The sequence below is a fragment of the Sorex fumeus genome, unplaced genomic scaffold (genome assembly GCF_029834395.1).
Source record: "Sorex fumeus unplaced genomic scaffold, SorFum_2.1 ptg000007l, whole genome shotgun sequence".
Taxonomy (NCBI): domain Eukaryota; kingdom Metazoa; phylum Chordata; class Mammalia; order Eulipotyphla; family Soricidae; genus Sorex; species Sorex fumeus.
In genome coordinates, this window is record NW_026606064.1 from 4,264,660 (window position 1) to 4,289,375 (window position 24,716).

Here is a 24,716-nt window from a genome sequence, read left to right on the forward strand (position 1 = left end):
CATTATGAAAACTTTAAAAATTTTGAATTTAATTATCTATTTAATTGTTTAATATTTTATTAGTGCATAAAATAATATATTATTTTTTATATTTTAAACTTTATTTGGGGGATATGGGGTCTTCAAGTAGTGCTCATAAGGCTAGGAGACCCTCCAGACAATTCTTAATCAATGGGGCAGTTCAATGCTAGGGACTTGAGAATTCAGTGCTGAAGGGTCCTTTGGTGTCATGAATTTTATGGGCTACCCTGGTGGTGCTTGGGGTCCTTTAAGACTACCATGAGGTATCAGGGACCTAACTGGGCCCAGCTGCATGCCAGCATGTATCTTAGTCCCTGTATGACTTAGTCCCTGTATATCTCTATGACCTCACATTTCTTCTTTACTATTTCTTCTTTTTTCCTTAGCATTTTATCTGAATGCTTTTATTTAGATGTTTTTAATTTCTCAAATATTAGGGATTCTTTAATTTGTAATTTGTCTCTAATCTCAACTCAATGGCACTGTGAAGTTTTTTAAAATTATTATCTATATAACTAAATGAAAAAAAAAACCTTTATTGAAATGAGGTTTTATAATGTAATGGTGAACATGGAAAAACTTGTGTTGGAAATCTTTGAGATTGCTCTATGCTACATAGATTTATTAAGTAATTATAACGATGCTTCTAAATTAACACAACAAAAGCCTTTGGACTTTTAAAAAATTAACTTTTATGTGATCTCTAGGCCAGTACAACGTAACCAACGTTTCAGCGATATCAACGTTTCTTTTTTTTTGCCTTTAGATACTTGAATCAATGGCCCACAAACGAGACTGAGAAATGTTCAGAAGAAACTACACTGAGGTGACAGAATTCATCCTCTTAGGCCTCACCAGCCGTCCAGAACTGCGAGTGATTTTCTTTGTGTTGTTCCTGGTGGTCTACATCGTTACTGTGATAGGAAATCTGGGCATGATCGTTTTAATCAAGATCGATTCCCGACTTCACACGCCCATGTACTTTTTCCTCGCGAGTTTGTCTGTGCTTGATCTCTGTTTCTCCACCAATGTCACTCCCAAAATGCTGGAGAATTTCTTGTCCGAGAAGAAGACCATCTCCTACGCAGGTTGTTTGGTGCAGTGTTACATTGTCATCGCCGTGGTGCTCACTGAGCACTGCATGCTGGCCGTCATGGCCTATGACCGCTACATGGCCATCTGCAATCCTCTGCTCTACAGCAGTAAGATGTCTAAGGGTGTCTGTGTCCGCCTAGTCATCATCCCTTATGTTTATGGCTTCCTCCTTAGTGTCATGGAAACCTTGAGGACCTACAATCTTTCTTTCTGCGGTGCCAATGAGATTAACCACTTCTACTGTGCTGACCCCCCTCTGATCAAACTGGCCTGCTCTGACACCTACAGCAAGGAGTTGTCCATGTATATCGTGGCCGGCTACAGCAACGTCCAATCCCTCCTTATCATCCTCACCTCCTATATGTTCATCCTGGTCGCAATCCTCAAGAGCCGTTCTGCAGAGGGGAGGAGAAAGGCTTTCTCCACCTGCGGCTCCCACTTGACCGTGGTCACCATCTTCTACGGACCCTTTTTTGCATGCATCTGAGACGCCCCACTGAGGAGTCTGTAGAGCAGGGGAAAATGGTGGCTGTGTTTTACACCACCGTCATCCCTATGCTGAACCCCATGATCTATGGACTCCGGAATAAGGATGTGAAAGAGGCGTTGAGAAAAGCATTATGGAAACAAAAAGCAGGGGACTAAAAGGGCTAAACTGCTATTAGGATTTATGCTAGAGCTAGTAAAAAAAATAATATTATTGGGTGATCATCTTAGATTTTTTTTTTTGGTCAAACCCGGCAATGCACAGGGGTTACTCCGGGCTCATGCACTCAGGAATTACTTCTGGCGTTACTTGGAGAACCATATGGGATGTTGGGAATTGAACCATGGTTGGCCGAGGGCAAGGCAAATGCCCTACCTGCTGTGCTATCACTCCAACCCCTCATCTTAGAAGTTTTGCACATACATTTCTATTTAAGTAGATAAATAGATTTCAACTCCTAGAAGCAATGTTTGGAAAGGGAAGAATAGAATTTTCATTTTATCCATCTACCCAGGCTGGTGGAGTTTCTGAAAAACATTGTGTCTTAAACAAATATGAAGTTTTCTTGGTATGTTCTTCTCTCAGACAAAGGAGGTCTAGGGGTTAACAGTCTCTGACATGTATGCAATTTTATTTAGTTTGGGATTTGTTTTATTTTGATCATGTTGACTTACGAACTTGAGCCTTTGATGATGCAAATGACTGCTAAGAAGCCAGCCCACATCAGATATTTCTGCTTAGTTGGTGAGAAAATCCACATTTATTTGTTTTTAAAATTATTATTATTAATTTCCATAATTTACACAATTTACATAATGACATAGAAGGGGGCATTTGTGCATATATTTTTGCTTTTAGATGATAAAAGATGATATTCTAACATATTCTGAGAATGAGTAACTCTATTTCTTTTCAGACTTTATATTCCTTAATACTAGTTCCACCCATTTTATTTCCCCCATGAGTCCACGCAGTCACTGACTTTAACCCAGACTCCCATCCTGTTCAGGATATCGTGTGTTTTACTTTTGCGAAATACTAACATCATCATCTTTAAATCCTATGTTTTTCTGAGTTCCTAAACTATGACATCAGACATTAATTTCCAAGTAAGAATCCCTTTATTAGTGATATTTTAAATAATCTATATGGGTAAGAATTATAGGTAGTTATATTCTCTGTTGATCTAAATATAAGCATAACTTATTTACATGCTTAATCCTTTAATAGAATTTCTCTTGATCCTTTATAATGATATCTAAAATGTGTTTTCAAGCAATCAGAGTTCTCTCTCTCTCTCTCTCTCTTTCTCTTTCTCTCTCCCTCTCTCTCTCTCTGGATTACACCACATTGCTCAGGAGTTACTCCTGGCTCTCCACTCAGGTATTAGTCATGATAGTGCTTGGGGGACCATATGGGATGCTGGGCATTGAATCCAGGTCGGCCACATGCAAGGCGAATGCCCTCCCTGCTGTACTATATCACTCTGGCCTCTGGAGTCAGAAGTTCTAAAGGTACAAATCTTCACTATAGAAAGAAAATGACTAACATGGTTTTTACATTGTGAAAGTTGCTAGAAATATAGTAGATCCTAGAAAAATAAGACAGCTTCCACAATTTTTTTCTTCTGACCTCTTCTTCTATTAATCATTACTTTTTACTATTATTCAGAATTATTTACAATTTCAGAAGTATAATTTAACTCTCCTGTATGTATATAACATTAAAAGCATCATCATCAAAATTCCTATGCCATTCAATCACCAAAGGAATCCTCTATATATCCAAACCCTTTTTCCTTTTAATAGAACTACAGTTTTTAAAGAAACTAGGAGTGAATAATAGTTTTGCTTTGCCACTTTATATTATTTTAGTTATTTATTATGGAGTGATAGCACAGCAGCAAGGTATTTGCCTTGCATGTGGCCGGCCCTGCTGACCAAGTTTGATTCCTTGTCCCCTCTTGGAGAGCCTGGCAAACTACCGAGAGTATCTCACCCGAGAGTATATAACCTGAATGTATCTCGCCTGCACACCAAAGCCTGGCAAGCTCCCCGTGACTTATTTCATATGCCAAACATAGTAACAACAACTTTTACAATGGAGATGTTACTGGGCCTGCTCGAGCAAATCGATGAACAATGGAAGGACAGTGCTACAGTACTTATATAGCACATCTGAGTGAAAAAATCCACTTACTGTCTTGTTCTTCCTACCTTCCATTTTTTAAATATAATGCAATCATTCTATTCCTTTTATTTCAAATGGCAAAATTTCATCTTTTATAATGGCATATACACACACACTCACACTCACATATGTGCATTTTGGAAAATATATATTCCAATGAGTACTGTACCACAGCTCTTTTAGTCATCTATCAAAGACTTTTTTAAGTTGAGTATTGTGAATAATGCATAATTTTACAGATGTGACAAAATTTATTCTTTTGGGATTGGCCAGTCTTCAGATGCTCCAAATTCTCTTTTCATTGAATTCCTCATAGTTTTCATAATCACTAGGTTAGGGAATATCAGTATGATCACTTTAACCTGCATCAGTACCCCGACTTCTGAATACCTATATACTTTATCAAGAGTCATTTATCTTTTGTGGTTGTCTGATTCTCTTCCATTGTCACCCCAAAATGCTGGAAAACTTATTATCGAAGACAAAATCCATTTCCTATGTTAGATATTTACTTTTTAATCAGTTTTACTTTTCTATCACAATTGACCATGTGGAGTTGCATGTGTTGACAGTAGTGACCTATGATCAGTACATGGCCATTTATAATCTTTTGCTCTCTGGAAACAAAATGTCCAGGACTACCTATATATGGTTCATTTATGTGCCTTATGTCTATGGATTCTTTTCACCTAATATGGACATCATGAGCATATGGCTTGTATTTCTGTAGAAAATTTGAAACCAACCACTTCTGTTCTGCAGACCTTCCTCTCATTAAGAGTACCTGTGTATGTGTGTGTGTGGGGGGGTCCGCATCAAAGAATATACAATGATGTTATTGCTGGAATTAATTTTATGTACTCAGTGGTCCTTCTCTCCTACACCCTTATAGTAGTGGCTTTACTACCTGTGAGGTTTTCCACTGGGGAGGAAGAAGGCCTTTTCCCCCGGGGGACTCACAAGACAGCAATTACCATATTTTATGGCACTCTCATCTTCAAGTGTCTCTGGTGAGTCACTAAGTAGTCTGTGGAGCAGGGGAAGGTGGCAGCTCTACTTTATACCTCCTATGCTGAATTATATCTGAACGGCGCCCCAGAATTTTCAAAATTCTGGGGTGCCCTTCAGTCATTCCTATGCTGAATCCCATGAAACAAAGATGTGAAAGAGGCAGTCCAGGAAGCAATCATCACAGTGATCTTGGGGAAATGAACAAACAATAGAGGTTTCTGTGGTGCACTGCTATCTAGTTCACCTATACAAGTGTGAAAGTTCTAATCAGAAAGAACTTCATATATAAATTTAGCAGTTACATGTGCCCAAAAGATGTTACATGGGAATGTTTTCCCCATGAGTGGATTCAAATTATGAACCCTGTTTTTCTCTCTCTATGTGTAGTGTTTCCTTCAACATTTTCTCACAACTCCTCTTCTTCTTCTTCTTCTTCTTCTTCTTCTTCTTCTTCTTCTTCTTCTTCTTCTTCTTCTTCTTCTTCTCCTCCTCCTCCTCCTCCTCCTCCTCCTCCTCCTCCTCCTCCTCCTCCTCCTCCTCCTCCTCCTCCTCCTCCTCCTCCTCCTCCTCCTCCTCCTCCTCCTTCTCCTCCTCCTCTAAGACTCCCAGGTTCTGGTGTTATGATTCTTCCTTGTCATTTCCTAGTTTCCTATGTATCTGGCCTACTGAACCTTACTAAATTCATGTTAACCTTATACTTCTGAACCTTACTAAACTCATATTAACTTTATACTTCTGAGTCCTTATGATTGATTCTTACACTGGTTCTTGTATGGGGTCTATGGTATCATATAGGTGAATAAAGGGAAGAGATATTTTTGGTTTTCTGCCCTTCCCCTTTTTAATCAAATCTCAGTGAGACATACAGTTATAAGGTTGTTCATGTTTGGGTTTTAGTCATACAATTTTCCAACATCCAACACCCATTCCCTTTGTTAGTGTACATTTTCTACCACCATTGTCCCCAGTTTCCCTCCCAGCCCCCAAACTCCAACCCCAACCTACCTCTATGACAGGCACTTCTCTCTCTCTTATTCTCTCTCTTTCTTATTCTATCTATCTCCCTCTCTCTCTCTCTCACTCTTTTTAGGTATGGTGGTTTGCAATACAGGTACTGAAAGGATATCATGTATATTATTTTATCTTCTCTCAGCACTCTGTTCTTCTGAGGCAGAATAATTTCCAACTCTCTTTGTCATAGTGATACCATCTTTGTCCTAACTTTATTCAGCCTGCCTGGCCACCCTCCCAATCCCTTACTTGAGGGCCAGGATGATTGGCCTATGTTTGGAAAGAATGGCGTTTAATATAACTAGGAGACGTTACTGGTGGCCGCTCAAGCAAATTGATGAACAACGGGAGGACAGTACAGTGACAGTGCTTCAAATTAATTCTACTTCTCAATATTGGGGTAAACAGAGAGATAGTACAGGGGTTAAGACTTGCCTTGCACTTGACCAACCATGGCACATTGTATGATCCTAAGAACCATCAAAAATAATCCCTGAGCATAGAGCGAGGAGTAGACCCTGAGCTCTGCTGAGTAAGGCTCCAAAACATAGAAACCAACAAAAAGCTAAGCATAGAGAGATTTACAAGCTCAGTAATCATTTTGCCCATATCATTAAAGTAAGTAAAGTAAAGGCCTTCCCGTTGATCATCGATTTGCTCGAGCGGGCCCAGTAACGTCTCCATTGGAGACTTTGTTGTTACTGTGTCTGGCATATCGAATACTCTCGGTAGCTTGCCGGGCTCTCCAAGAGGGGCGGAGGAATCGAACTCGGGTCGGCCATGTTGGCTGCGTGCAAGGCAAACGACCTACCCACTGTGCTATCGCTCTAGCCCAATCATTAAATCCTCTTTAATGTTACTTTAATTGTGATATATTTTAATGCTATCTGTATATTGGTACCCCCCACAATATAACTTCATCTCTGTATATAAACTCTGAATTCCAGGATCTCACACTCAACATCCTATTTGACATCCTCAATTGGGTATGCACACACCACTTCAGATATAATGCCTCAAACTGGGTTCTTGAAACCACACTTCTCCCTCTTTCCATCTAGGCCCTCTCTAAGTCTCATCTCTGCCTGTGGAAATTGCCTGGAGCCTCCAGATAGAATACTAAGCTTGAACTTTCACTCCCCTGATTCATGAGCCTAGGGAATTTGACTCCCTTAATGTTTCTAGCACCCAGTGACCTCTTACCAAATACAGAGTTACCCTGTGGTATTAGCCACTATTCTTGCCACTAGGTTTGCTATGTCCATCCTTTCCCTGGATAGATGGTTTTTAACAAAGTATTTTTTAAGCAATATATTAGGTTCTCTCATTCTGGTACAGAATCCTGCAATGGTTGTTCAATTTCACCTAGGGTAGCACTGTAGCACTGGGTAACACTGTCCTACCATTGTTCATCGATTTGCTGGAGCGGGCCCAGTAATGTCTCCATTCTGAGACTTGTTGTTACTGTGTTTGGCATATTGAATACATCACAGGTAGCTTTCCAGGCTTTGCTGTGCGGGCGAGATACTCTCAGTAGCTTGCCAGGCTCTCCGAGACGGGCGGAGGAATTGAACCCAGACCTGTCCGGTCAGCTGCGTGCAAAGCAAACGCCCTACCAACTGTGCTATCACTCCAGCCCCTGCAATCGCTTCACCCAGGGTAAAATATAAAATTCTAACAAACATTTTTAGCTTTCTGACCTCAATTATTTTAAAATTTTTTTTTAAAAAAATGAATCACAGTGAGATATACAGTTACAAAGTTGTTCATAATTGGCTTTCAGTCATGGTCACGGTCCTCCCGTTGTTCATCGATTTGCTCGAGCGGGCCCAGTAACGTCTCCATTGGAGACTTTGTTGTTACTGTGTTTGGCATATCAAATACATCATGGGGAGCTTGCCAGGCTCTGCCGTGAGGGCAAGATACTCTCGGTAGCTTGCCGGGCTCTCCGAGAGGGGCGGAGGAATCGAACTTGGGTCGGCCATGTTGGCTGTGTGCAAGGCAAACGCCCTACCTCTGTGCTATGGCTTTCAGTCATGCAATACATATTCCAACACCTAGGGCTGGAGTGATAGCACAGCAGTAAGGCGTTTGCCTTGCACGCAACCAACATGGCCGACCCAAGTTCGATTCCTCCGCCCCTCTCGGAGAGCCTGGCAAGCTACCGAGAGTATCTCGCCCGCACGGCAGAACCTGGCAAGTCACCCATGATGTATTCGATATGCCAAACACAGTAACAACAAAATCCCCAATGGAGATGTTACTGGGCCCGCTCGAGCAAATCGATGAACAACGGGAGGGCCTTTACTTTACTTTACTTTATTTTTTCACCAGCGTACATTTTCTATCGCCAGTGTCCCCAGTTTCCCTTCCCCACACCAGCCTGCCTCTATGGCATGCACTTTTCTTCCCCCCCCCCCACCCCATAACTCTCTCTCTTTTTCCCTCTATCTTTTTGTTTTGGGAATTATGGTTTGCAATACTGAAAGATTATATTGTATATACCTTTACCTGCTTCCAACACTCAGTTCTCATCCAGTGATCAGTTATTCCTGACCTGCCTTAGATGTTTTTATTTACTGTTTCTACCTAGAGTCTCTTTTCTGGTAGGTAGTACTCTTTAACCTGAACTCTTGCACATTGAAGTTTGAGAACACTGGACCTAAGGTCTCTGGGTTCACTTCTGACTCCACTGTTAAGTGCTCTTTCTTGCTCACATACTATCTATAACATTTCTTAATAAACCTAAAATCAAAAATAGTTTTCTTTCCATGAATGTTAACCTCTGCTGTTATGCTCTTCTCCATCTTATGTTCCAAGAAAGCATGTGGGGTGCCTTTGGAATGACTCAGAGCATGGTGACTGGGGTCCAATTCGGCTAAATTATAATGTCCATCTAAACAGAACTGTTGAATAAGTAGTATGATTGAGACTTTGTGCTGGACTTTGTTCAAGTTCCCTAGCCACAGAAGATCTCTATATCCAAGAAGTGGAGTTTTATCACGTTTAATATAAATGAGTTTGAAGGTGACTCTTCCCAGATGTCTGTGGAGTCAAGTGTATTCCTAATCACGCACTTCCAGGGAAATGACTGTAGTGCATCCCTGAAACTGCTCCTACTGTGTCCTTCTTCCCTTATACTCACCACCCCAATCTATCCCACCCACGCCAATAAGTCCTACTTCCTATACGAAAATAGATACATTTAAAAATACAACAAGAATAGTAAACTCTCTTAAGGCAATTACTTGAATGTAATATATGTCATACATATTTGCTAATATAACACATTTATTTCACTTTGCAAAACTTGTTTTTACATGGTGTTATATATAAACTTTTTCATCAAAAGAAAATTTGTAATTTAAATTATTATTTAATAAACATTCACAAATACAGGAACTATCATTTTTTAAAATAATGAGATGAACTTGGAATTGTGGAAAACAATTCAGTGTGAGTAAAATTTCCACAAACTTATGATTTATTAAATTCTTTCTATATGCCTAGACTAGAGGGAAATTGGTTAAAACTGAAAATTTTGTCAGTTTTTTTTTTCATTTTTAATTCCTCAATCAGTTTTTAGAAGTATTTTTCTTTATGGGATTTTTGGACTTTTAACTCCTAATATATCTGAATTCAGTATTTCTTGTTTTACTACAAAGGTATATAAGCATCCTTAATAAACGGTTTTATTTTTATTCCTTTATTTTTTGCTAAAAACATACAGAAATGCAACTATTTCCCTGAAACTTTTAAATTGAAAATTATATTTATTCCTTCAAGCAATTTTTTCCCTGGAAGTGCTACATATTTTAATATAATGTTTGCATTGAGGTAAGAATTCTATGTCCTGCCCTATCTATAGAAAAAGATAAATATATATTCTGAAGGTTATATGTAGAAAACTATACTTGGACCAACTATGCAACTCTCAAGCTGTCATCTACATTGTGCACAAAGGCATATTTCAATGCATCCAATGTCTAGGACTAACATGTACACGCTATAATTGATATTTCTATGCTATCTCAATTTAAATAGGCCTTTACCTGTGCAATTTTTGCGTTTTTAGATTCTGAACAAAATATGCATTAGTCTCTTCAATTCTAGAAGAATAATCTTTCTCATTATAACATTTGTCAAAAATGTAATTGTGAAATAAAGCTGTTATTTTGCCAGCAAATTTGAAATATTTTTTTTTGTTAGTGATTACATTCCCATGCTATTTGGTACAGGATAAAGTATAGTATTGTCTCACAGAACTTAGAAGTTCCCACCCAGCTGTCGCCTGCTTATATTATGTAATATGAAGGCAACAATCTAATATGGATAGCATCCAATTTCTAGTTACATTACAAAAGTTCAGAGTTTCTGGAAAAATTAAGAAAATATGCTTTTTTCCCCATAGTTACTATTCTTCATTTATTTATATTAATTAGATAATTCCTAATCATTAGATAGAAATTGAAGGAGAGTTTGTTTAAATGTTAATGATAGAAACTGTCTCTATGGGTCTTATTACTTTTCACTGTAAATAGAATTCCTTGCTGTAATTGCAGAAACTTGCTAACCAGTTTCAAGGGGCCTTATTAAAATGATGGCTGTCTTGACTTTTTCCTGGGGACATATTAACTCAAGCCAATTTCAAGTAACGTAAAGTTTCAACTAAAGATTAATGAATATGCAAGTTTAGTTTGAGTGTATTGAGACAATTATCCAATTCATCTGGGATGGCTCTTTCCTCTCTCTTGAAGTAATTTCTCCAGGGAAATGAGACAGAATAGTGGAGAGGGAAGAGGATTTGGAGCCATATCTGGACTTGTGCTCAAGTTTTTCTACTAGCAAAGCACGTACTCTTGGGGGTATCACCCATTCTATGCTTGAATTAAGAAATAAAAATGCTACTTAGTGTGCAGGGCTATTTGCAGTAGTAAAATATATTTATTATTAGATAACATGTACACTGCAAATTAAAAAGACAGCAATGATCACTAATAGGCAGATAATGTGACCAATAATAATACCCAACAATAATCAGCTTAGTGAAACTAATTTAATGTGCACTTAATTCTGTATAAGGCAAGGTGCTACATCATAGGTATCATATTTTTAACAAAACAATATGATATAGAGAAATCTTACATTTCAGATAAGAGGCTAGGATAATTTAAGAAATTTGCCTGAAGACACTGCCAGTAATGTTATAATTATAGCTGATGTTTTAGTTATGAATGTAGACTGCAATACTGTTAATTTCTCTTTTTATATCGATTTTAAAAGTAAGCTAGTTCTAAAATTCTTAAGAACACATATAATAGAGCTCCTTTCAATGACTATAGAAAAATCTAGGATACCTGAGTTATTTTTGGTAATATTAAGGATATAACCTTAGAAGATAGACAATAATTATGGATGCAAATATACACACAAGCACATATTATTAAACTTGATACAAGATTAAATGATTTTTGTCTTGCTGTTCTTTTGTTTTGAAATAAATCAATAGTTTAAAAAATTGCTGAACAGATGCCTGAAAATCAACTAACACAATTAATTAATTAATTAATTTATTGGTTTGGGAAGGCTCCTAAACAGTGCTTAGAAGACCCTAGAGGCCTTTACAAACCATTTTAGTATAATTGCCCACAAGAAAAACACAGGCTTGGCCCCCTCTGCTATTTCTCTGACCCCAAACCACATCATATAAACAAAGAGATATAAAGAAGCCATAATCTTGAGGTATCTATAATTTTACTACTACCTCAAGTGCTGAAGAGAAAATTAAGAGAGTATGAGAGAAGGGCTGTGGGTTAGCTGCTGGCAGGTGAGAGATGGAGAGGTACTGTACATCTATAAATTCCATCAGAGACATAGAGGCAAAGCAGAGCGAGAGCTGGTGCCTTACCTTCCTCTCCTAGTATGATCTTTTCAGCTACAACTTCCTATTGCCAGAATCCACTGGATTCAAGCGATCAAGAACATCCAGGAGGCATACTGGCATACTGGGGACATTAGTGTTGGAAAATGTGCACTGTCAGACTGTCCTCCGGTTCTTCATCAATTTGCTTGAGCGGGCCCAGTAACGTCTTATCGAATACATCACGGGGAGCTTGCCAGGCTTTGCCGTGCTAGCGAGATACTTTGGGTAGCTTGCCGGGCTCTCCGAGGGGGCGGAGGAATCGAACTCGGGTTGTGTGCACTGGTGGAGAAATGGGTGCTCGATTATTGTATGACTAAAGCTTAATCATGAAAGTTTATAACTGTATCTCGTGGAAATTAAAAAGAAGAAAAAAAGAAAAAAGAATGTCCAGGAATTCAGTAAAGCTGAATAGCTGAATCTAGAATAGCATCTTAAACCAACAATTATAGATCTGGTGTAAGTCCAAAGCATAGAACTCTTGATCTTTCTCATTCCATAAAAAAGGTGCCAGATTTCTCTATACTTTTATGTCCTTCTTTGTAACAAAAATAGCAAAAAGAGATATACCATAGTAATTACACAGTACACATGCTTGGAAGTTTGACTGGCACAATAAGAATAAACCCAATATTTTGTTAGTGGTTGATATTATTATTACTGTTGCTGTTATTTTATTATTTAAGGCTGTGATACTGTTGGGACCAGAGAGATGGTGTAATGGGTAAAGCACTTGATTTTAATCCTTGATAGATCCCCTGTACCATATATGGCCTCCTGAGAAACTCCAGGAGTGACCCTTGAGTATAACCAGAAGTAAAATCTGAGCAGAGTCCAGATGCAGTCCTTAGAACATCAGGGTATCAGCTCCCACCCCCAAGAAAGATATTTTTCTGGTTCAGGTATTGCTGAAAACTGAGAAACACAGTCATATAAGATAGAAAAATCTTAATTACCTCATCTGTTTAGATAGTGAGGATAAATTAGATTATCTCCAATGTCCACATTGAGAGTGATGCAAATTAGTTGTATTACCTAAATAAAAAGTAATGATTATAACACCATTCTTTTCATCTGATTCTGAATTGTATGTATATGTATGTTTTCACAGAAAGGAGCATATAATCACAAATCATGATAATTTCTTTTAAATATAAGTACATGGTTATGACAATGATTTGCTGAAACCTGAGTTTTTTTGGGTGCCAAAAAACATTCTTCAAAAAACTGATCCTTATTTTGAATTCTCATGAAAAGGATAATAAAATGTATGGGAGTACTAGGGACCTCATTTATTAAAGAAGATACAATAAATCAAGGTTTGGTACAGTAGTAGATGCATAACATAAAAATAATTTATATAAAACCAGATAGTAGGTAAGGAGATCAAAGTCCAACTGAAGAGAAAACCCTAGATCAGATCTTGCAGAATCTTGCAAACTATTTTACATAAAGTTACCTTTATTCTAAGAATGTTAGAAAGCCATTGACTCTTTTCTAATCTGTTAGAACCTGCCGTCAGTACTCATCAATACACTGGCTCGGCTCTTCACTCGCTACCTGTCTGAATGCAAGGTTCCATCTCAATGGAAAACCAGCAGGACCATACTACTGTTCAAGAAGGGAGACATCCATGACATTGGCAACTATCGCCCGATCTGCCTATTGTCTGTCATCTACAAGTTGTTCACTCGAGTCATCCTGAATAGGATTGGCAGAACACTAGATGAAGGACAACCATGTGAGCAAGCAGGGTTCCGCAAAGGATTCAGCACCATCGACCATATCCACACGATAACCAAACTCATTGAGGTTTCTCGGGAATTCAAGATGCCGCTCTGCTTAACATTCATTGATTTAAAGAAGGCCTTTGATTCTGTTGAGACGGAAGCGGTCATTGAAGCCCTAGCCAATCAGGGCATTCAAGCCCAATACATCAGGATCCTCCGTGAGCTGTATTGCGGATTCACTACCAGGATCTCACCATTCTACAAAGAAGTGATCGTTGATGTCAAGAGAGGGGTGCGGCAGGGTGATACCATTTCACCAAAACTCTTCAGTGCCACCCTCGAGAACATCATGCGACGACTGGAATGGGAAGGAATGGGAGTGAAGATAGATGGTCGGCAACTACACCACCTCCGCTTTGCTGATGACATTGTTTTAATAACACCAAACATCAGCCAAGCGGCACAAATGCTGGCCGACTTTGACCGTGAGTGTGGAAAGGTAGGACTACAGCTGAATCTTACGAAGACAATGTTTATGAGAAACAGCCTTGTTCCTGACGCCCCATTCGCTCTCAATGGAACGACCATCTCCGAATGCAACAGCTATGTGTACCTAGGTCGAGAGGTCAACATGACAAATGACCTGGCACCCGAGCTGCGCAGGAGGAAGAGAGCGGCTTGGAACGCCTTCAAGAACGTCGAAGAAATAGCTAAGAGGACGAAGAACCTCCAGCTCCGGGCACATCTCTTTGATTCCACTGTTCTTCCTGCATTAACATATGCCTCAGAGACCTGGGCCCTACGCAAACAAGATGAGAACGCCATTCAGGTCTCCCAAAGAAGAATAGAAAGAGCTATGCTTGGAATATCACGTTTCACTCAAATGAGAGAACGAATCCGGAGTTCTGACATCCGTCGACGATCAAGGATCAGGGACGCTGTCTCATTTGCCAAGGTGTCGAAAATCAGATGGGCTGGTCACGTAATGAGATTTAAAGACGACCGTTGGACTAGAGCTGTTACTGATTGGATTCCACGGGATGTCAAGAGACCGCGTGGCCGCCCACCTACCAGATGGTCAGACTTCTTTGTCAAGGTCATGAACGATCGGTTTGAGGCCCTCCATGTTCCCGGAGCGAAGAGATGCCATTGGGCTACACTAGCACGCGACAGGGACAAATGGAGACGTTACTGGCGCCCGCTCGAGCAAATCGACGACTAACGGGAAGTTAAGTGATTAAGTGATTAAGTGATTCTAAGAATGTTAGAAAGCCATTGACTCTTTTCTAATCTGTGGGGTCATTAGCAAAGTTTGCATTTCCAAAAGTTCCTGAACTAAAATATCACTTTGACAGCTTTAAGTAAGAAAGTTTTGTGCTTATGGATATTGGAGGGTAGAAGTGAAGCTTGAGGAAAATTAAATGAAGGCAAATACCTGCAAGAAAAAAATTGTATGGTATTTGAGATAAGGGAGATAAAGTATTCCAGGTTGAATACTATTATTCAAAGGACATATTGGAAAAGTAAAAGGATCATTTACGAAGATTAAGCACATATAATAGAAAGCAAATTGTGGGGTAAATGTTAAGAATTTCATCTTGAAAATGTAGAAATGGGATTGTTTCAAGAAATCCCATTTAAACTCACAGCACTGGATTTTGGCCATTAAACTATGAAGCTAAAACCTGGTGCACAAGATAGAAAAATTAATTTGAATTTTACTGATTGAAGTTATAAACAGGATGAAGGCATACATAAAAAGGAAAAGCTTAAAAAATAACAGCAGAAAAGTAGAGGCTAAAACTTAAATAAGCAGGGTCAGAAAAGAAAAAAGAAAATGTGATCTCTATTAAAATACTATTGTCATTTTATTTTTTATGGTCTTAAAATTTTTATAGAACTATGAAAGACCTGGCATATTGAATACTCTCGGTAGCTTGCCAGGCTCTCCGAGAGGGGTGGAGGAATCAAACCAGGCTCTGCTGGGCTGGCTGCACACAAGGCAAACACCCTACCACTGTGCTATCACTCCAGCCCAATATGCCAAACACAGTAACAAGAAGTCTCACAGTGGAGACATTTACTGGGCTCGCTCGAGCAAAATGATGAACAACGGGAGGACAGAGACAGAGATGAAATACCTAGAAGAACAAGGTAGGTTATATAAAGGTTGATCTAAAAATACGTTATGAAATTGAGCTGCACAGATATATTGTCAACTTATCTTTGCAGAATGAGACGCTAAACACTGGGAAAAGTATATTCTTCTCAATGAATGACTGAATGAATGGGTTGTCTTCTCAATGAATGGAAAACCTGCTATGAATGTGTCGCAAATGAAATCAGACCCTATCTTAAGACATGTAAAATCAACTCAAAACGAGTTAAGTAATTAAAAACAGAACTGCAACTATAAAAACCATAGAAGAAATTATAGGGGAGAAATTGTATGGCATTGAGCATGTCAATTGTACATTGGACATAATATCAAAAGCATAAAGAGCTAAAGCAATATTAAACATGTAGGACTACAGAAGATTAAATGTATTCTGAACTATTATGTATATCCTACTCTTGCCTTTCTGGAACTTGTTTGATGGGTAGACTTGAGGTATGGTCTTTTAGGAATATTGATAATTCAGATTATTTTTGAAATTCCCAATGTGTCTAGCTCATATCACTTGATAAAACTTGTGAAATCACTCGTCTATCTTTCAAATATCTCTGGAGATTTAAGCTGAGACCCAAAGGGATCTAGGAAGTCATAAATTGCCCAACCCACTTCAGAATGAGCTCATTAGGAGTTAGGATCACTGCAAACCAGGTGAGTCATAGTGGGCTTTGTACATGAAGAGAATCACCAATCTCCATCCTGGACCTAGTTTCCCATTTAGAATATCTTTACTTGGTTAACTGTGGCAGTAAATGAAATCAGTTCAAATTTAGAGATAATATGACCAATATCCATACATTTCTTATCTATTCTCTAATTACCTCTAAAATTAGACAAATAGCTATTTGTAATTAAGGTGTTGTTTTCTTCTCTCTCAGTTCTCTCTCTCTCCCTCTCTCTCTCACACACAGACACACAGACACAGACACAGACACAGACACAGACACACACACACACACACACACACACACACACACACACTCCTTAAGTGGCCTTTTGTTGAGCAAACTGGATAATCTCCTAGTATTAGCCCTGCACAAAGTTTCTATGCTATGGTTAATGAAGAACTATAAGGGCAATGAGATTTCCTGTCTAACTAAACCAAGAATGAGTCAACATTACTGACACAAGGCTTAATGCTGGTAACAGTATATATTCCCCATCTATACTCAGTCTTTAGAAACACTGTCCTCCCGTTGTTCATTGATTTGCTCGAGCGAGCCCATTGTGAGACCTGTTACTGTGTTTGCCAGGCTTTGCTGTGCAGGCGAGATACTCTCGGCGGCTTGCCAGGCTCTCCCAGAGGGGCGGAGGAATAAAACCCAGCTCCGCTGGCCGCATGCAAGGCAAACACCCTACTGTTGTGCTATCGCTCCAGCCCTTGGAAACACCAAACATAAAAAATTCCCTTTTAGAATAAAAAGGAAAAATGAGAATCTAGTGTTTTTCTCATTTTGCCTCTCTGAGATGTTGAGCCTCTAGCAGGGCTCAAAAGTACTCAGCTACAAATCTGGACTTTTTGCATGTCTGTTACACAAAGGAAGCATCTTATACTGAAGAAATATCCATCTTAGCTAACCTTCAGTATATTGGATGATTCTATTGGTTATTTGCTATGTTGTGGAGAGAGAAATAAGTTTATACAGATCTGGGAAGAGGATGCTTTGGTGGGAAAATCCATACAGATCCTGATAAAGTTCAGACCAGGGCCTTAATTGACTAGCTAGTGGATCAATCCTGCTATCATTAACAAAGAAAGCATCAGAGAAAAGAGGAGGGTCTCCAAGGCCCTTTTCTTCTTCTTAATTACTGAGCACTTTTGTTATTCTGTTCTTGCGTTAATTTTCAAAGTATACAAACATCAAAGGTATGTCTCTAATCTTTCACAAGCAAAGAAAACTCTTTAATCATTAGTATAAAGTCAAATTTAATTTTCTCTGTAGCTATGTTTTGAGAATCTCAGTGGGAAACTTAGAATTTACAGAGACTAGTAGAAAACCAAATAAATTAAATCACTAAAAATAATTAGCAAGAAAGGCTGAAAATAGAACCTATTGATTTTAATTCTTGAAAATATAATTTATGGGGTTAGAATGTGGCTCAGTGATGGAGTACAAACTCTGTCTCCTCAGTAGTGAGTTACTTTATTATTTTTTAAATCTTTCTATTTAACTTCTATAAAAAGAGAAAATATATATCCAATGTAATTATACATATATCAATTTCATCGGTTCTTTTATGTTCTCTAAAACTCAGTATCTTACCCACACACTTGCACATACATGTGTATTGATTGAAATTTCTTTTTTTTTTAATTTGGGGAAAACACTCAAATGTTCTCAGGGCTTACTCCTGGCTCTATGTTCAGGGATTACTGTGGTAGGCTCAGGGGAAACATGTGTAGTGTTGAGTTTTAAAGCCAGGTCTGCCAAAAACCCTACCCATTGTACTATTGCTCTGGCCTGGAATTTTATTCTTTTAACCATAAGGTTGTAAGACTCTATATTCCTTAACAATAAATCTCTGTTATGATTGTAATTATTTTAGTTTCTAATATTTAAACTTATATGTATTTCTAGTTTTAATAATTATCAAATCTAAATGAAACTTTCAATTGAAATGTTCCTCATTAAATAGTGCCTTGATGCCTTGATTAAGACATCAAAGCATCTAGAAATCTAAATTGTTTAGAAGTCTAAATACTTTAAAAACTTGGGTTTTTTTAAAAGTAATCATAGATGAGAAATGTCTTTTATTTGTAAAGTGAGATGAAGTGAAACAAAAATTTAGAAACAAACCAAGTACAGAGGGACCTCCTGAGAAAATATTTTCAAAAGAAACACATGAAATAAAATGATTAAAAGTTACTTTTTAAAAACTGTTATTGACTGAATATCCATAGATGTGTCTTTTCTAAAACAAAAATAGGCATATTAGAGCTTGAATTGTATTGGAATGGATGAAAACTCAGTCTGAGCCATATGTTAGAAAAACAAACAGGAGAAGTAAATTTGGAAACATGCCTGAGATATGCCTGTCATTATCATCAACAAATTTATTCTCTGATTACTGCTTCTCAAACACTATTGGGCATTGAAAACACCTAAGGAGCCTTAAAAATAATGATTCCTCATTTCACAGACTACCCATACAAAGCCCTGGTTAAGTTCTGCATAAATTTGGTCAAATTGCCTGGGTTTTGGAAAGTGAAAGTTCTATGATTTTTCCAATGTCAATAATTTTGAGGTAAAATTTACTCCAAGAATGGTTTGCACAACAAGGCAATGCACAACGATGATTATTTAAAGAAATATTTCGGTCAACTGATTTCAGGAACCTCCTTTCAAATTTTTTCAATGAAGTGTAAATACCTTAATAATATGAGAGAAATGAAACGGTAATGACTTTAGAACATGTGCAGACATTAATTGAAGTTTATCGAGGAAATTATTTTGAAAAAAATAGAGAAATTGAGTTAATTCAATGGGCTGAGTATACATTTTGCATCTGGAAGGCTGGGATTTGATCTCAATCCCACACGGTCCCTTGAATACCAGCAGGGAATGGACAACAGCAGGCATATTGCCTGAGCATTGCCAATGAGGTCCAAATAAACAAAATAAATCAAAATTAGAGGAGCTGAGAAAAATAATGCAGAGATCTGTAAGATTATGCATGTTTTCTGAGTACTTTATGGATTTTCATGGGTAATCTTACTTCTATATGTTTGTTAAATTAATTGAATCTGGAATCTAAATTATACCACATTGTGAAACTGTTTAAACTCTATTTTCTTTCAGTAATATTTGGCTTATATATGACACAAATATCAAACATAATTTCCATTTTAGTTATCATAAATATCTATATTTAATATTTTCATTGACATATTTCTTTTTTTATATATTTTCCTCATATTTTATTTGGCGTATACTTTGGAATTACTACAAACAACCAAAGTTACAATATAAGAAATCACAATGCACAGATAGCTTTTGTTGTTTAAATTATTGTGATAAATTAAGATATTTCACTGACAATTTTTCAAAGAAGTTGGTTTATTCTTTGTTCTAAGGAAACACAATAACTGTATTAATTAGCGTTCATATCTTAACTTCACAGCTAGAAATAAGGTAATATGCTGTGAGAAAAGTGTTGACTATGTTCAAGCTCCAAAGCTTTGAGATAATCTTTTAACTAAGGAGTAATTTAGCAGGAAATGTACTATTGCACAATAGCACACTGGCAAAGTACATGGAAACTTAGCAATCTTCAATAAAGTATGTTTTTTCTTTTGTAACTATTAAGAACTTTGAAAAAATGGCAGCTTTTACCCACCTGGATTATTCAATTACAGTGATATAAATTTTTATCAATATGGCATAATAAGTAGAAATTGAGACATACCTAGTCATACTCATGTGTAACCACTACTTTTTATTTATCCATATGTTTGGTTTGGATTTCAGTTATTAATCAACTTTGGTTGCATGGAACTTTTGTTTCAACAGAAGCAAGATATGTGAACTCATATATTGCACCAAAGAAGGTCTGATACCAACAGAAATGATCACAAATAATGATAATGATAATAGTGGAAATAAATAAAATTTGAGCCTGACAGCCAGTGTAATTATCACTTATAATAATAATTTAAATGAATTTGGAAGTATGATAGAGTTAGATATGTGAAAGTCTGGAAATCCTCCATCTTTGATAAAATTTGTATCTTCATTTTATGGAAATCAAAGTCAAGAGGAATAACTAAAATTCACACAGACTGATATAAGGCTTAATAAAACTGGGCATTTCTAGTCAGAAGACAACCCAAACTTATTCCTAGCATGCATCAAGAATGCCACAGATACATATATATATATATATATATATATATATATATATATATATATACCCACTTCCCATATATATATATGGGGGTTATAGATATGTGTATATGTTTTTACTTATATAACATTGTGTTTTTACTTTTCTAAAATTGTTTACTGATTATTTCTTTACAATATGTTGCTAAAAATGAAGCCTGCTAAAATAAGTGCTTCCAGTATTTAAACTTTTAAACTCTTGGAATATATTAATTCATATTTATAGAGAAAGAATTTTATCAAGATGCAGCGGTAGCACAGCAGGTAGGTCATTTGCCTTGCATGCGGTTGACCCGGGTTCAATTCCTCTGTCCCTCTCGGAGAGCCCAGAAAGCTACCAAGAGTATCCCGCCTACATGGCAGAGCCTGGGAAGCTACCCGTGGGGTATTTGATATGCCAAAAATAGTAACAATAACTCTCACTATGGGGGCATTACTGGTGCCTGCTCCAGCAAATCGATGAACAACAGGATGACAGAGCTACAGTGCTACAGTATCACTGTATCACTGTCATCCTGTTGTTCATCAATTTCCTCGAGCAGGCACCAGTAATGTCTCCTTCGTCCTAGCCCTGAGATTTTAGAAAGTGCCACATTTGAGCTTTTTTAGGATCAGGGGAATGAGACCCATCATTGCTACTGGGTTTTGGCAAATTGATTACTCCACGGGGAGTTTACCAGACTCTGCAGTGTGGGCAGGATAGTTTCGGTAGCCTGCTGGGTTCTTCAAGAGTAAGAACTAGATAATAAGAGATCGCTACAGTGCTATAATAGTTCAGAATAATAGGTTATTTTACAAATTATATAGTGTTTGTTCTTCTGACAGTTAACTTCAAAATGTGGGTTTTTGAATAGAAAAAAATGATCTATTTAACTCCTGTGCAAACAATGAGATATTGCCCCAACTTAGAACTCATTTCTGTTTAGCCTCTATAACATTAAGTACTTATTTCCTTTTGATTACAGAAAGAATGTACAAAAATTAGTTAAGTTATAGTAAATCATTTTGATGTTTTAAGACTGTGGTGAAAAACACAAATTGAAAAATAGTCAATAAATACAATTGCACATGGGCTACCTGTTTTAGTGCTGTTCCATTTATGTATAAAAAAGAAAGAGGCAGCAAACATGCTGAAATATTAGTGTCTCAAGTACTCTCATTCAGATATTTGACTTTTCACCAGCACCCTCCCAACATTTCAAAGCAAACAAGTGCTTCAGGAAGCTATTCTGAAGTCTCTCCTTGGGGGCAAGGATGGCATATGATTGGAAAGCTAATTTATACATTTTACCCACAAGATAACATGATTCAAGATCGATCGATAGTCACCTGTGATCACTGATCCCTCTCCATTGGCAGGGCTGGGAGAAGTGTCCTTTGCACTTATTAACTTGCAGTCAATCTTGCCAAGTCTTCCAGAATAGATGGCTGAAGAGAACATCACTTATGTCACCGAGTTCATTCTCAAGGGAATTACAGACCGGCCTGAACTTCAGGCCCCATGCTTTGTGTTGTTTTTAATCATCTATACGGTCACAGTATTGGGCAACCTGGGACTGATTACTGTAATCAGGGTAGACAGCAGACTCCACACACCTATGTACTTCTTCCTGAGTCACTTAGCCTTTGTGGATGTTTGTTACTCCTCTGCTATCACGCCCAAGATGATGGTGAATTTTGTGGTGGAGCAAAACACGATTCCTTTCTACGCATGTGCAACTCAGCTGGGCTGTTTTCTCACCTTCATGATCACCGAGTGTTTCCTCCTGGCTTCCATGGCCTATGATCGGTACGTAGCCATCTGCAGCCCCTTGCATTATACAACACTGATGTCCCAAACCGTCTGCATTCGACTCGTGGCAGTTCCTTATATCTACAGTTTTCTAGTTGCCCTATTCCATACCATTGTTACCTTTCGTCTAACCTACTGTGGCCCCAATGTAATTAACCATTTCTATTGTGATGACCTTCCTCTGTTGGCTCTGTCCTGCTCAGACACGCACATCAAAGAAATTCTGATCTTTGCTTTTGCTGGTTTTGATATGATCTGTTCTTCTTCCATTGTCCTCACCTCGTATGTTTTTATCATCGCTGCCATCCTAAAGATCCGCTCTAATCAGGGGCGCCGCAAAGTCATTTCTACTTGTGGATCCCATATGGTGGCTGTCACAATTTTCTATGGCACATTGATCTTCATGTACCTCCAGCCCAAGTCCAACCACTCTCTCGACACAGACAAAATGGCATCTGTGTTTTATACAGTGGTAATCCCCATGCTGAACCCCTTGATCTATAGCCTAAGGAATAAAGAGGTTAAAGACGCTTCCAAGAAGGCATTGGAAAAGGGGTATGAGTCTTTAAAGATGTTAAGAATGGGGAAATCATAATAAAGAACAAATGCTTTATTACACAAGAAAATAAATAAAACTTTCTTTTGTGGATATTTTATTTTTGCAATATTTTCCAAGGAATCAACATGTGACTGGTACTTCAAAAGACTTGAACATTTTCTACAAGGATCTTGGAAAGTCAGTATCATACAGACCCTATGTAAGCCATCACACTTAGGAAAGATCACTAAACATATGTTCAAATATGAACATAGACTCATGATAAAAGACATAGGTGTGTCCCAAGCCAATGCAGAAGCATATTTTTGTTTGAATTCAGAACTCTGGAACCAAGATTGCCTGAGATATATCACCATGTATTTCCTTTATTAACTCTGCAGCCTTGTGCAATGGAACTTCAAGCTGTTGAATATCTGTCTAATTCAGAAGAACAATGTGGTTCAATTCATGGTTTATTTTGAGCACTAAGGCCAATATTGCTGAATATCAGGAGAATATTCATGATAATAAATGCAATGTATTTGTTAGACACATACTCCTTGGAAGTAAATAAAGATTAATTCATGGGCTCTCAAAAGCTAAGGAAAAAGCATTCTCCCACCTAATAGGAACTGAAGGACTTAGAGGATATAGTCCTTTGAATATCATCAAAGTAACAGTGAAGTAGGAGAGTTTGTTTTTGAGTCTCATGCTCCTTTTGTTACCTAAGGTCCTAGAACTAAAATAATGAGAATTCTAAAAGCATATTCAAATCTACTTTAATTTTGTGTGTATGTAAGTCAGGGGAACATTCAGGTGTGCTCAGGGCTTACTATTCTGGATTCTAGGGACCACATGAGGTGCTGGGACTCAAATGCAAGTTGACTCGGTCGCTTGCAAGGCAAGCACTTACCTTGTGGCCTTATCTCTCCAACCCCAATTTTGTCTACTCAACACTATTGATACACATGATACACTGTCCTCCCGTTGTTCATCGATTTTTCTCGAGCGGGTCCAGTAACGTCTCCATTGTGAGACTTTGTTGTTACTGTGCTTGGCATATTGAATACGTCACAGGTGGCTTGCCAGGCTCTGCCTGCATAGCTTGCTGGGCTCTCCGAGAGGGGTGGAGGAATCAAACTCGGGTCGGCCATGTTGGCTGCGTGCAAGGCAAATGCCCTACCACTGTGCTATTGCTCCACCCTATTGATATTACTAAAAATGATACTATCATTGAGATTTTTCTAAACTTGAATATGACATTGTTATAAATATATTTGGAAGAGCACATTTTACAAGAAATTGTGCTCAGAAGTAAAAGAATTTAATGTATTTGCACATCTGTTTTAATAGAAATAATTTTGCTATGGTGTCATTTATTTCTATCTGCTACTTATTTGATCACTTTTATAGATAAGATTATGGCATGCAGTTTAAAATTATTTGATATGTTTTATTTTGACATATTAAAAATGGAATAGACTAGTGGTGTAAGACATCAAACACATCTTAGAAGGAGCTCGTACTTAGCCATTTTCATTACACAGAATACAAGTAGAGATTTTCTCTACAAAGTAAATGTTTCCCCCTCTATTTTTCACTTATACATACCTCAAACATGCTGCCATAAGGTGCTTTTCAAACACTGAGAATTGAATTGAATCTTATTTTTAAAGGAAACTACAGAAAAATATAGTGTTTCTAATCAACAAATACCATTCTTCATGTGTAATTTTTTTTTTTAAATATGGAACGCTTCACGAATTTGCATGTCATCCTTGCGCAGGGGCCATGCTAATCTTCTCTGTATCGTTCCAATTTTAGTATATGTGCTGCCGAAGCAAGCACGTCTTCATGTGTATTTT

The 24,716-nt window shown here is 37.7% G+C and overlaps 1 protein-coding gene and 1 non-coding gene across 2 annotated transcripts; one reads left to right on the plus strand and one right to left on the minus strand.

Annotated features, from left to right (window-relative positions):
* The first annotated feature begins 823 nt into the window (after positions 1-823).
* Positions 824-22,908, plus strand: LOC130042008 (olfactory receptor 1038). The gene is made up of 3 exons (XM_056134349.1): positions 824-1,410; positions 14,975-14,988; positions 21,956-22,908. Exons 1-3 carry the CDS (start codon positions 824-826, stop codon positions 22,906-22,908), a joined length of 1,554 nt encoding a protein of 517 aa, XP_055990324.1.
* A 1,684-nt stretch (positions 22,909-24,592) lies between these two features.
* Positions 24,593-24,699, minus strand: LOC130016924 (U6 spliceosomal RNA). The gene has a single exon (XR_008791289.1). It is a non-coding gene; the product is annotated as a U6 spliceosomal RNA (small nuclear RNA).
* Between the last annotated feature and the right edge of the window lie 17 nt (positions 24,700-24,716).